Raw genomic sequence first — 12,914 nt, forward strand, 5'->3', positions numbered from 1 at the left:
ATATGTTGTGTAAACGTATTGGTTCTTTATATACAAATATCATCCTTTTATACACACGATCAGTTATTTCCATTCAATATGCGCTGACAAGGTGCACTATTTCAAACTCAAAGGATATTTGACTTTAGCAAGGAAGGCCTCTTGAGGTTTATTTTTTGGGAAAAAGCAGCTAAGACTTTAGTAATGCTTTATTGTAAGGCCCACTGAGAGCAGGAGTGTTGGCTTAAATTGTATTCCTAAAACTCCCCATGAGCCTGTTAATAATGTTTTACAAGCTTAGGGTGGGCCACGGAGAATGTGCATAGACAAAAATGCAGCTTTTTTGAATCCACATCACACTACACACAGGACCAAAAACATGCGTGGTGTCTCCACCGCTGGGAAATGCTTTTGCCAGCATATGTTCTATTGTTGCGGTGTACTGCTGGTAATTAGGCTGCTGTTGCTGCTGCTATCAACTCTACCGAGTCTGAGGGAAGAAAAGGCTTAAACAATATTGCCTCAGTCATAAAATCCAGTGTAATTATCCCAGGTTTTATGTGCCCTAGGAAGTCAAAAATGCCCTTACACGACAAGAAGTAAATTGCCAGCCCTAAATCAGCTGCAGCTTCAAAACTCCTTGGTACTTGAACCACTTCATTGCCAGAATTATACAGCTAGAAAGCATAGAAATGTTGCTTTCTCATCAATGTTGTTGTATAATTTGCAGTCTTATTCCCCATAAACCAGCAAGTAAATAACAAAGAAGGAGACTGGAAGATATAAATGTCAAACATGAAAGATTTGTGGCATAAATAGCATAACAGGTTTATCGGCTCTAAATCAACAATATATTTGCTACTTATGACAAATTCACACAAATGTTTGATAGGATGACATGACAATGTATTGACATTGGATTCAAACTGCAACTTGAATTGTTGGCGGAAGAATACCACTATGAGGCAGTTATTCTAGTTTTATGGTTGTAATGACAGTTTACTTGGCATATATACAATATACATATTGGAGGAGGCTAAATTACAAGTGCAAAAAACATTACTCAATCAATCAATCAATCAATCAATGTTTATTTATATAGCCCAATATCACAAATGTTACATTTGTCTCAGTGGACTTTACAGTTTGTACAAAATATCAGTATGACAATACGACACCCTCTGTCCTTAGACCCTCACATCGTACAAGGAAAAACTTCCGAAGAAAACCCACAGTTTAAAGGGAAAAATGGGAGAAACCTCAGGGAGAGCAACAGAGGAGGGATCCCTCTCCCAGGACGGACAGACGTGCAATAGATGCCGTGTGTAAATTGAAAAGATAATACATTTGCAACATAGGTAGTCCAAATGTTTGGAAATGCATGTGTGTATAATAGGAAGATGAATCCACGAGGATATCCATCCAGGACCTATGATCCAGGACCACAGCCACGATTCAAGATCCAGGGCTCGCGATGCAGGACACAGGACCGCAGGATCATCCATGACTACGGATCCCACCGTATATAGACACCAAAAAGAAAGAAATTTGGGGAAGCTGGGTTAATCGGAACATGAGAGTACACAGGTATAGACAGAGAGAAGGAAGAAGTAAGATGTCCCCCGACAAACTAAGCCTATATCAGAAAAACTAGGGGCTGAATCTAATCAGCCCTAACTATAAGCTTTATCAAAAAGGAAGGTCTTAAGCGCACTCTTAAAAACGGATAGGGTGTCTGCCGCCCGAACACAAACTGGAAGCTGATTCCACAAATGTGGAGCTTGATAAGAAAAGGCTCTGGCTCCCATTGTTTAGAGACTCTAGGAACAACCAACAACCCTGCATTCTTGGAACGCAATGCCCTAGTAGGACAGTAGGGTATAATGAGTTCTTTAAGGTAAGATGGCGCCTGCCCATTAAGGGCTTTGTAGGCAAGAAGAAGAATTTTAAATTCTATCGTGTGTTCTATAGGGAGCCAGTGTAAGGCAGCCAGAACAGGAGTAATGTGGTCCCTTTTCCTAACTCTGGTTAGTACACGAGCTGCAGCATTTTGAATCAGCTGAAGCGACTTGACTGACTTCTTGGTACACCCTGATAATAAAGAGTTACAATAATCCAGCCTTGAAGTAACAAATGCATGGACTAGTTTCTCTGCATCGTTTTGAGGCAAGATATGCCTGATTTTTGCAATGTTACGTAGATGGAAGTAGGCGGTCCTTGAAATTGATTTTATGTGGGCGTTAAAGGATAAATCCTGATCAAATATAACACCAAGATTCCTTACAGTCTCACTGGAGGCCAAATTAATGCCATCCATAGTTAGTATATCCTTAGATAATTTGTTTCGTAGATTCTTCGGGCCAAGTACAATAACTTCAGTTTTGGTCATGTTTAACATCAAAAAGTTTAAGGTCATCAACGTTTTTAAGTCCTTGAGGCAGTCTTGAATTTTATTTAGATGATTAATTTCATCAGGCTTGATTGATAAATATAGTTGAGTATCATCCGCATAACAATGAAAATGTACAGAATGATTCCTTATAATATTGCCTAACGGAAGCATATATAATGTGAACAAAATAGGTCCGAGCACTGAGCCCTGTGGCACTCCATGGCTAACTTTGGTTTGCGTGGAAGATCCATCATTGACACGTACAAACTGAGAGCGTTCAGATAGATAGGACCTAAACCAGCCTAAAGCAGTTCCCTGTATGCCAACTAAGTGCTCTAGTCTTTGCAATAAGATATCATGGTCGATAGTATCAAATGCAGCACTGAGATCGAGCAAAACAAGAATAGAGACACGTCCCTTGTCAGAGGCTATTAGAATGTCATTTGTGACTTTAACCAGAGCTGTCTCTGTGCCCATTATTCTAAAGAAACGGTTTAACTCCTTTCCTCATCACTCAATAATATATTTCTGAGGTACTGGTGTTGAGCGGATAACCTGCCAAGACTTTTTTGATACACTGCTTGTTAACAGTCTGATTAGCAAGTTGGGATGCATACCTAGAGTTACATTGAAAAATGACTTGCACAGCCGATTTTTTTACAGGTAACCCTTTAACTTTATGCCAATAGAAAGCGAAATCCTCATCAGATTGTTCGAGATTGCATTTCAGTTAACCACAATTCTAGCCAAGCCAGCTCAAGCGTGATTAGTCAATACAAACAGAAACGCTTCCGATACCAAAGTGTGTCATTGCCTATAGATTGTGTTTATATAGATTCTCCTGTATAGCAATATACCTTGTTCCTAAAGTCAAGTCAAAGTTAACTTTATTGTCAATCTCAAAATATGTTTGTACACACACAAAGATCGAAATACTGTTTCCCACAGTCCCGAGGTATACAAAAACACATTAAAATACAAGAACACTCAATAATTACAAAAACCACAAAATAACCGTTTACTTCAAGTAAGCAGGATATATATACAAAAAGATGATGTACATAGTGCAAATGAGAGTGCAAACATTTCCATAGCAGCGTAAAAGTGACTGGTGCTGGATTATTTGTGTCTGTGTGTGTGTGGGGGGGGGGTGTTAAAGTCCCGGTCCAGTGGGGGCAGGGTGGAGAGGTGGGAGGGGGGGGAGAGAGTTCAGCCTCCTGACAGCCTGGTGGACGAAGCTGTTTTTCAATTGTATTGTATTATATTACAATACAGCATGTGTGACAATTGGATGCAGGAACCTGTTGACCCATCAACCTTTCACCTCATTTATCATGCCGCTTGATTCCTTTCCCCTGACCTTGAAGACTGATTGGTTTGTGTGCTTTGAAATGAATTGTTTCCTGTTGTGGCCCGAGACACCTGAAATGTCATCAGATATTTTTGTTGTCCTGTTTCATTCACTGAGCCCCTTTGAGACCACAGTCGAGGTCGATCAATCAATCAATCAATGTTTATTTATATAGCCCAATATCACAAATGTTACATTTGTCTCAGTGGTCTTCACAGTGTGTACAGAATATCAGTATGGCAATACGACACCCTCTGTCCTTAGACCCTCACATCGTACAAGGAAAAACTTCCGGAGAAAACCCACAGTTTTAAAGGGAAAAATGGGAGAAACCTCAGGGAGAGCAACAGAGGAGGGATCCCTCTCCCAGGACGGACAGACGTGCAATAGATGCCGTGTGTAAATTGAAAAGATAATACATTTGCAACATAGGTAGTCCAAATGTTTGGAAATGCATGTGTGTATAATAGGAAGATGAATCCACGAGGATATCCATCCAGGACCTATGATCCAGGACTGCAGCCACGACTCAAGATCCAGGGCTCGCGATCCAGGACACAGGACCGCAGGATCATCCATGACTCCGGATCCCAGCATATATAGACACCAAAAAGAAAGACATTTGGGGAAGCTAGGTTAATTGGAACATGAGAGTACACAGGTATAGACAGAGAGAAGGAAGAAGTAAGATGTCGCGGTGCTCTATCAATCAATCAATCAATCAATCAATGTTTATTTATATAGCCCAATATCACAAATGTTACATTTGTCTCAGTGGACTTTACAGTTTGTACAAAATATCAGTATGACAATACGACACCCTCTGTCCTTAGACCCTCACATCGTACAAGGAAAAACTTCCGGAGAAAACCCACAGTTTAAAGGGAAAAATGGGAGAAACCTCAGGGAGAGCAACAGAGGAGGGATCCCTCTCCCAGGACGGACAGACGTGCAATAGATGCCGTGTGTAAATTGAAAAGATAATACATTTGCAACATAGGTAGTCCAAATGTTTGGAAATGCATGTGTGTATAATAGGAAGATGAATCCACGAGGATATCCATCCAGGACCTATGATCCAGGACCACAGCCACGACTCAAGATCCAGGGCTCGCGATCCAGGACAGAGGAGCGCAGGATCATCCATGACTCCGGATCCCGGCGTATATAGACACCAAAAAGAAAGACATTTGGGGAAGCTGGGTTAATCGGAACATGAGAGTACACAGGTATAGACAGAGAGAAGGAAGAAGTAAGATGTCCCCCGACAAACTAAGCCTATATCAGCAAAACTAGGGGCTGGATCTAATCAGCCCTAACTATAAGCTTTATCAAAAAGGAAGGTCTTAAGCGCACTCTTAAAAACGGATAGGGTGTCTGCCGCCCGAACACAAACTGGAAGCTGATTCCACAAATGTGGAGCTTGATAAGAAAAGGCTCTGGCTCCCATTGTACTTTTAGAGACTCTAGGAACAACCAACAACCCTGCATTCTTGGAACGCAATGCCCTAGTAGGACAGTAGGGTATAATGAGTTCTTTAAGGTAAGATGGCGCCTGCCCATTAAGGGCTTTGTAGGCGAGAAGAAGAATTTTAAATTCTATCCTGTGTTCTATAGGGAGCCAGTGTAAGGCAGCCAGAACAGGAGTAATGTGGTCCCTTTTCCTAACTCTGGTTAGTACACGAGCCGCAGCATTTTGAATCAGCTGAAGCGACTTGACTGACTTCTTGGTACACCCTGATAATAAAGAGTTACAATAATCCAGCCTTGAAGTAACAAATGCATGGACTAGTTTCTCTGCATCGTTTTGAGGCAAGATATGCCTGATTTTTGCAATGTTACGTAGATGGAAGTAGGCGGTCCTTGAAATTGATTTTATGTGGGCGTTAAAGGATAAATCCTGATCAAATATAACACCAAGATTCCTTACTGTCTCACTGGAGGCCAAATTAATGCCATCCATAGTTAGTATATCCTTAGATAATTTGTTTCGTAGATTCTTCGGGCCAAGTACAATAACTTCAGTTTTGGTCGTGTTTAACATCAAAAAGTTTAAGGTCATCCACGTTTTTAAGTCCTTAAGGCAGTCTTGAATTTTATTTAGATGATTAATTTCATCAGGCTTGATTGATAAATATAGTTGAGTATCATCCGCATAACAATGAAAGTTTACAGAATGATTCCTTATAATATTGCCTAACGGAAGCATATATAATGTGAACAAAATAGGTCCGAGCACTGAGCCCTGTGGCACTCCATGGCTAACTTTGGTTTGCGTGGAAGATTCATCATTGACACGTACAAACTGAGAGCGTTCAGATAGATAGGACCTAAACCAGTCTAAAGCAGTTCCCTGTATGCCAACTAAGTGCTCTAGTCTTTGCAATAAGATATCATGGTCGATAGTATCAAATGCAGCACTGAGATCGAGCAAAACAAGAATAGAGACACGTCCCTTGTCAGAGGCTATTAGAATGTCATTTGTGACTTTAACCAGAGCTGTCTCTGTGCTATGATGTGTTCTAAAGCCAGACTGAAAAGCTTCAAATAAATCATTGTTTTTTAAGTAATCACACAACTGTTTTGCGACCGCTTTCTCAAGAATTTTTGAGAGGAACGGAAGATTAGAAATAGGTCTATAGTTGGCTAAAACCTCTGGATCGAGGTTGTGCTTTTTAAGAAGCGGTTTTATCACTGCTACTTTGAATGATTGTGGAACATAGCCTGATAATAAAGACATATTCATAATATTTAATAAATAAGTGCTAATTAATGGAAAAACTTCCTTCAACAGCTTAGTTGGAATTGGGTCTAACATGCACGTTGATGGTTTAGAAGAGAGAATCATCTCTAACCCGCTCTTCTGGCGGCCTTGATCCTGCCTTTTTCACAGTCGGTTAGATCACACTCTAAACTTGTTTTCAGTTATCGGCTCACATGGGAAGCCAGTGTGAAAATGGAGCTGTGTGGCTGGCACCTGTGTGTATATTGCAGCATATCTAAATGGATAGGAAAAAAACTATCCTACTGTATGGGCAAGAGCAGTTTGAGTCTAAATGTTTTCTAGAGCTCATGACAGACATCAGGGTCTCTATGGATGAATGTATTCCTTCTATAAGAGCTCATGGATTAAACAGCATCATGTTATTATCAAGTCCCATTCAAATAATTATAAATCATTTTCTGGTGTTATATTTACATCCTTTCTCTAACAACACATCTGCAAGGCAAGGCAAGTTTATTTATAGCACTTTCCAACACAAGGCAATTCAAAGTGCTGCAGAAAGATATCCCGCCCCCTTTCTTTACCCGTTTGTCCCACTTAGATGTTAGTTGTGCCACATGAGACAAATTACATTCAGCTCACAGAGTATAATTCATGAAATTTCCTATCCACCAAGTGTGTATTTCTGTATCATTTCACACACAGTGAACAGTATATAGGCCAATCATGCAGCCCTAAACAAAACAGAAACCGATAAAAAGGATTACAGGTCCATATTTTAATGCAAATACCCCAGATAATGTTGGACATTTGTTCCATAAATAAAGGTCCTTTTTCCTGTTGGATGTTTTACCATTGTGATAACAAATATACAGACCGACTTTCTCAGAGGAGAAGCTTTGAGCACTATTTTTATGCATTTGAGTCTGAAAAAAATTCTCCTTATGTTTTCCCAACCAGGTTAATTACAGCATCAAAGGTCACCTAGTATGCAAAATCCACTTTGTCATGTCTTTTATACATAAACATGTGTCCCTCTGTGTAAAGATAATCTGAAAGTTTCAGGAAAAAGGATTCGCTCACTTTTTGTCCTGATCCGTTTATATAAAAAAAGAGCTGATCAGATTTTGGCCACTTTATGATGTCATAACGATGTTTTGAGCATTAGCCAATAACCAACCAAGGTAACCCCCCCCCACTGTATCCCCTGAATCTCCTCCAAGAGTACCATTGTGCTATTTTTAACCAAATATATCTCAGAGGGGCGTGGGGAGTGGCACCTTATTTTAATCTAAAGTAACAGACAGAGAATCAGCACTTTTGAAACAGGGCTGAAACAGAGGGGATTATGGGATGCTACAATGCATGATCTGTTTGGTATTTCGAGCCAAACACTTCAGAGACATGTTTTGTATATAACTGAGAACTATTAATATATTGATGCAAAAAAGTATAGTAGGGGACCTTTAATGTGTCTCTCAGGGGTGTGGGTATCCTAGCCTCCCGGCAGACACAGTAGATTTCCACTCCGGGCTGATGGCGAGTTGCCTGTCGTTTACCTCTGTGCCATATTTAGCCTTTGGCGGCTCTGGCTGGCCTCGCTGCCACCTTGCTGCTCTGTGCCTCTGTGCAGGCGCTAGACGGGGGCCTCTCCCATCTCCTGGGCTGCTGCTGCATGGTGGGGCTCCCCTGGGACTGGGTCATGGGCCCCGGGTGGACTGGAGAGGGAGGGGGGGCTCGTCCGCTGACTGAAGCACACTAGCGGTCTTAAGGAGCGCTGCTGAGGGGAAGTCCTGTGCTTTTGATGTAGGGACCTCAGAAAGCCTGTTTACTCAGGGGGGGGGGGGGGGGGGGGTGGGGGGGGTGCTGGCCCTCTGCACAAGAATGCCTGTGTCATGACGGGAGCGGCGGAGAGGAGGAATGCACTCGACAATCCCAACACTGTAGGAGCCGGGCCACAGCTGAGGTGGCAGCCATTTCTTCCTATTTATTTTAGCTCCCTCTCCACTCAATCAATGGCCCTGTCTGCGGCCCTAAGCATCCCTGGAAAAATGAGAAATGGCCTGCACTTTTATTTATGGCTTGAGATTTCCAAGTGTTTGCCAGCAAAGTATCTTCACCCAATGTGGATGAAATATAGAAAGTGTGACATTTATTTTAGAGTTAATCATTTATTTATTCAAGGGAACTTCAGAGAACATGACGGGGCCGTGCCTCACCTTTCATAGTTCAGTCCTTCATTTAATAAGTGCTGGAAAAGAGGTCTATTAATTTGACCTGCAGAGAATCCCAGTAATCTCTACTATAATCTCTAGTCTGAAGAAATATTTTCTTCCAAGAGTGCTGTTGGACAATAGCAATACGTAATTATTCAATGATAATAGAGGATTCGGGCTTGAAGACCAGAGAAGGTTAATTCCAATGCTGAGGGCAGATGCGTCCATCAGGATCTACATTACTCTGCTCTGGAAGGAGATTTGTTTTGACTTGACCCTCAGCCAAACGTTCTAACACGGCAGTACTAGAGCTTACCGAAAAACGTCTCTTTAATAAACAAGCTTCTTGTGAGTCCATGTGACCTTTGTTTACCCAATCTGGTGTGTTTGTAAATGGGCTGCTTGAACCTACATGAACCCATTTTCGTTTTTGTTCCATGCCTGTAATGTCTTGCTGGCAGACTACAGGCGGAGTTTTATGGATATTATCGAATGAAAGATTAACCCCCTTGGCCTTCAGTTGCTGTTCAGGTTGAGGATCAGATTGAATATGTGCTGGCTGTAAACAAATGCAAAAGGACACCAGGGGGCTCTTCACACACACACAGTCAGGGAGTCTGCTATATAATGAACTCTGATATAATGTATACATATGAGAAGAATTTGCACCAAGATATGCAATAGAAAACAAATAATATCACACATTTTACATTTGTGTCAGGGAGCTTTACAGTTTATACAGAATATGAATGCAAATACGCCACCCTTTGTCCTTAGACCCTCACATCGGACAAGAAAACACTCCCAAAGAAACCCCACAGTTAATAGGGGAAAATGAAAGAAACCCCTGGGGTCATCAAATCATATCAGTGTGTACATTTAAGCTCTCAATCTGTAGATCTACTAACTATCGTTATTACTTCATGTTGCTCCCATGGAGTTCTGATTGTGTTTGTACAAAGGACTGAAAGCCTGCACTCACATCACAGAGTGACATTGTGTTCTGATTTTCTGTTGGATTTTTGTTTTTTATCCGCAGTTAACAATAATTTTAAGTTAACACATTACATATTCACAGCAAGTACTTGTAAAATGTAATTTGTAATTACAAAAATTAAGCCAACACAGAAAATGGAGCTCTCCACTTAGCTGATGGAAAAATTCACAAAATAATCATATTGCAGTTTTTCTTTCAATGGAGATTTTCAGAGTTTGTTCAACTGTGTTTTTTATGATTGATGGGCAAATGTTTAGCTTCAGTGAAGTTGTAATGATAGAGAATGTCTCAGAAAACATTTGTGAAGCTCTGTTTAAAAGAACCCTGAGTGCACTCAAGGTTCAGTCTCAAACGAGATTTAAATGAACCAAATACAAAACTAACAACAAAAAAAATGCGGTTGAGACCAACCAAAACAAACAGAAGGCGTAATCACAGCCTCGCTGTTGGCCCGCAGCTCCAGCAAAGTAAAACACTCTCTGATGATTCATCAACGGGCCAAGATGTTCCCCACCAGCTTTTCTGGCTGCATTTACAAGCAACCGAGCTGCTAATGCCCGAAAGATTCAGCACTTCTGCCTCAATGCAGGGGAAAATTGAATCTGCAGTGTGTCTTACTGTAAAGGAAAGTGTAAAGTAAGGGATATCCGCTGCCACCTTATCACTGCTCAGAGTCCTGGGTTGCGTTCCGATAATCCAAAAATCAGCTCCTAAATTCTAACCCTATCTCCTATTCCTTGACCTCTGAGTGAAACGTCACGGGGTTAAGGGATAGTGGATAGGAGAATTCAAAAGGACTTAGGAGAAGAGACCGCGGTACTTTAGAGAATCCGAATGCACTTTCACTATCCGACGTGTTTATGATGCGCCAGCGGACGTCATGAATGTGCGTCTGCTGCTGTGGGGAAACCATGGAAACTACAGTTTTCTATACAGCGGACTACAACATGGATGTTTAATAAGAACGAGGGACTACTGTAAACTCATCTAGAGACTCTGCACCGTGCTCTGATGCTGTTGTTTTATGCTTTATGAACGTGGACAACAGAGAAACATATTCTTCATGACCAAAGTTGGAATTGAAATAAAAAAGGAAAGTGAAACTTATACTCGTCACCCTCTCCCTCCGGTCCACATTAATACAAATGATCCCAATACGTATGATTGTATGATGAAAAGATCTTAAAATCAATACAAATGTATTTATTATAAACGTTAGTCCTTAACATCTATCACTGTGTACATCACCATTCAAACATCTTTTAAAAGTTGAACAAACCCCACACAGCTCAGTAAAGACTGTGAGATGTTGACTTTATTTGATCATTTCAGTAAAAACTAACGTTCATATTTCTCTTTTTGATTATAATACTGATGAACGTTCAGAAAAAAGCACTTTGGCAACTTACCACATACGTTTTAAAATGCTTAATAAGCACCGTAACTTTCATGATATTATTTCTCGGTCATAATCGGTGGTTTCCGTGAACGGCCGACTGTTGAGTGACGGCAAATGCTGCGGCTGCAATGCATTGTGGGGCAGCATTTTCTCCTCTCCTTTCGGTTAGGGAGGTCCAGTGGTTCCTAAACTAAAAGAGGTTATAAAGGAAGTTTGAAACCTCCTTTCCTTTCATTTGGAGAATTGGAACGGCACTTATCATGGCTGCCAGTGACGTACTTCCGGGTCATTTCACTCCGTTAGGAAGGTTCCTAAGCTAAATGGACTATTGGAATGCAACCCTGTACTCTCCTCAGGATTGCCGAAGGGGCCAGATGAAGGATTTCATATCAGCAGTTGGAGCTTTGACAGGGATAGCCTCATCTTCTGACTTTAAGGCTAAGCAGTATTAAGAGGGGCTTGCCCTTCCATTAAAAAAAAAAATATTAGCATTTTTTGGATGTCGGAATCAGAGCCAGTAAGTGCAGAGCTGTCAAATCTGATAATTCACTACATTTTCAAATCCAGAGGAGAGATAAACTTTGAATTCAAAACTTATTTTAATGTTATGTAGCTACAGCAAATTATCTGGGACTTGTAAAAATGCCTTAAAGGAACTAGAAATGTGTGTTTATTACTGGCAATGAATCACGGTTTAAATGGCAATGATCAGCAGCAATTTTACCAAACTGTCACAGAGCAGCTATCTGTGTAAACTGAAGCCCTTTCTAGCCTCATGACCTGATCAATGCTGCTCAAACAGCCATCAGTGCTTGTACAGAATGAGTCATCGCAGAACCATTAGTTGTTAGTGTGGCACAGTACTGTGCAAGTTCACTCAAGTTCTCCATTTCATTTCTTTAAAACCATTGATTTGTGTGCACAGTGAAAAACTGAAACTGAATATTTAAATATTTGTATGTGTATTGTACCTTTTACATCATATGAAACAGAGATGTTACAAATCATTTGAGAAGATGTAAAACAAATATTTGGAGAGATGATGAGGGATTTGTTTGCAGTCGTCAAATATAATAGACCCAGGACACCAGCAGATTTTCACCTCTAACACCAATGCGCCTTTTTAATTCTAAAGCATTTATTTCTTTATTCTAAAGAAGACTTGCAGCTACATGACGGACGTATTTAAATAACTCAACCATGAATAATTAAACTATTTTGTGAATTTTAACAAACGTTATATCAACATACAGTATCTAGTATACTTCTACAAACTTACTTACTTATTGTCATGTATTTGTATATTATTTTATTTAGATATATTATTATTATATAGTGGGAGCAACTCCCTATTAACCCTATTTACTTATGTGGGATCAACAAAGTATATCTGATTGTCATTAAGCATTTCAAAATAAAAGCCCCATTTCAACTGTTTGGTTCTGTTGGTTAGGTGATTGTTTGTTTTGTTCTGCTTATTCTTGCATTAACACTCCTACCCTCTCTTGTTCCCTGACCAGAACCAGAGCTGGATGTACCTGGGACTCTGGACTCTGTCGCCCGGCAGGTCAACGAGACCGTCCGCCGCCGCCGAGATGCCGGGGAGGACGACTACAACATCGAAATCCTGCTGGGAGTTGACGACTCGGTGGTACGGTTTCACGGCAAGGAGCACGTGCAAAATTACCTCCTCACTCTCATGAATATCGTAAGCATCTTTTTTTTGTTTTTGTCACTAGATTTGTTTTTTTTGTTGCAGTGTAATGCAATTTGTCTACGTGCCGAATAAACAGGCAATGCTTGGTACGACATTTTCTTTTCAACAGTTTTGCACGAATGGTGCGTTCACACGTGG

General features: G+C 40.7%; 1 protein-coding gene across 1 annotated transcript in view; it reads left to right on the top strand.

Moving 5' to 3' along the window:
• adamts3 (ADAM metallopeptidase with thrombospondin type 1 motif, 3) overlaps positions 1 to 12,914 on the top strand; it is a 225,536-nt gene that overhangs the window by 79,008 nt on the left and 133,614 nt on the right. Inside the window, 1 exon segment of the mRNA XM_034216683.1 lies at positions 12,580 to 12,767. Within this exon segment, the coding sequence (XP_034072574.1) occupies positions 12,580 to 12,767 (188 nt within the window).

This window comes from Gymnodraco acuticeps, unplaced genomic scaffold (assembly GCF_902827175.1).
Source record: "Gymnodraco acuticeps unplaced genomic scaffold, fGymAcu1.1, whole genome shotgun sequence".
Taxonomy (NCBI): Eukaryota; Metazoa; Chordata; class Actinopteri; order Perciformes; family Bathydraconidae; genus Gymnodraco; species Gymnodraco acuticeps.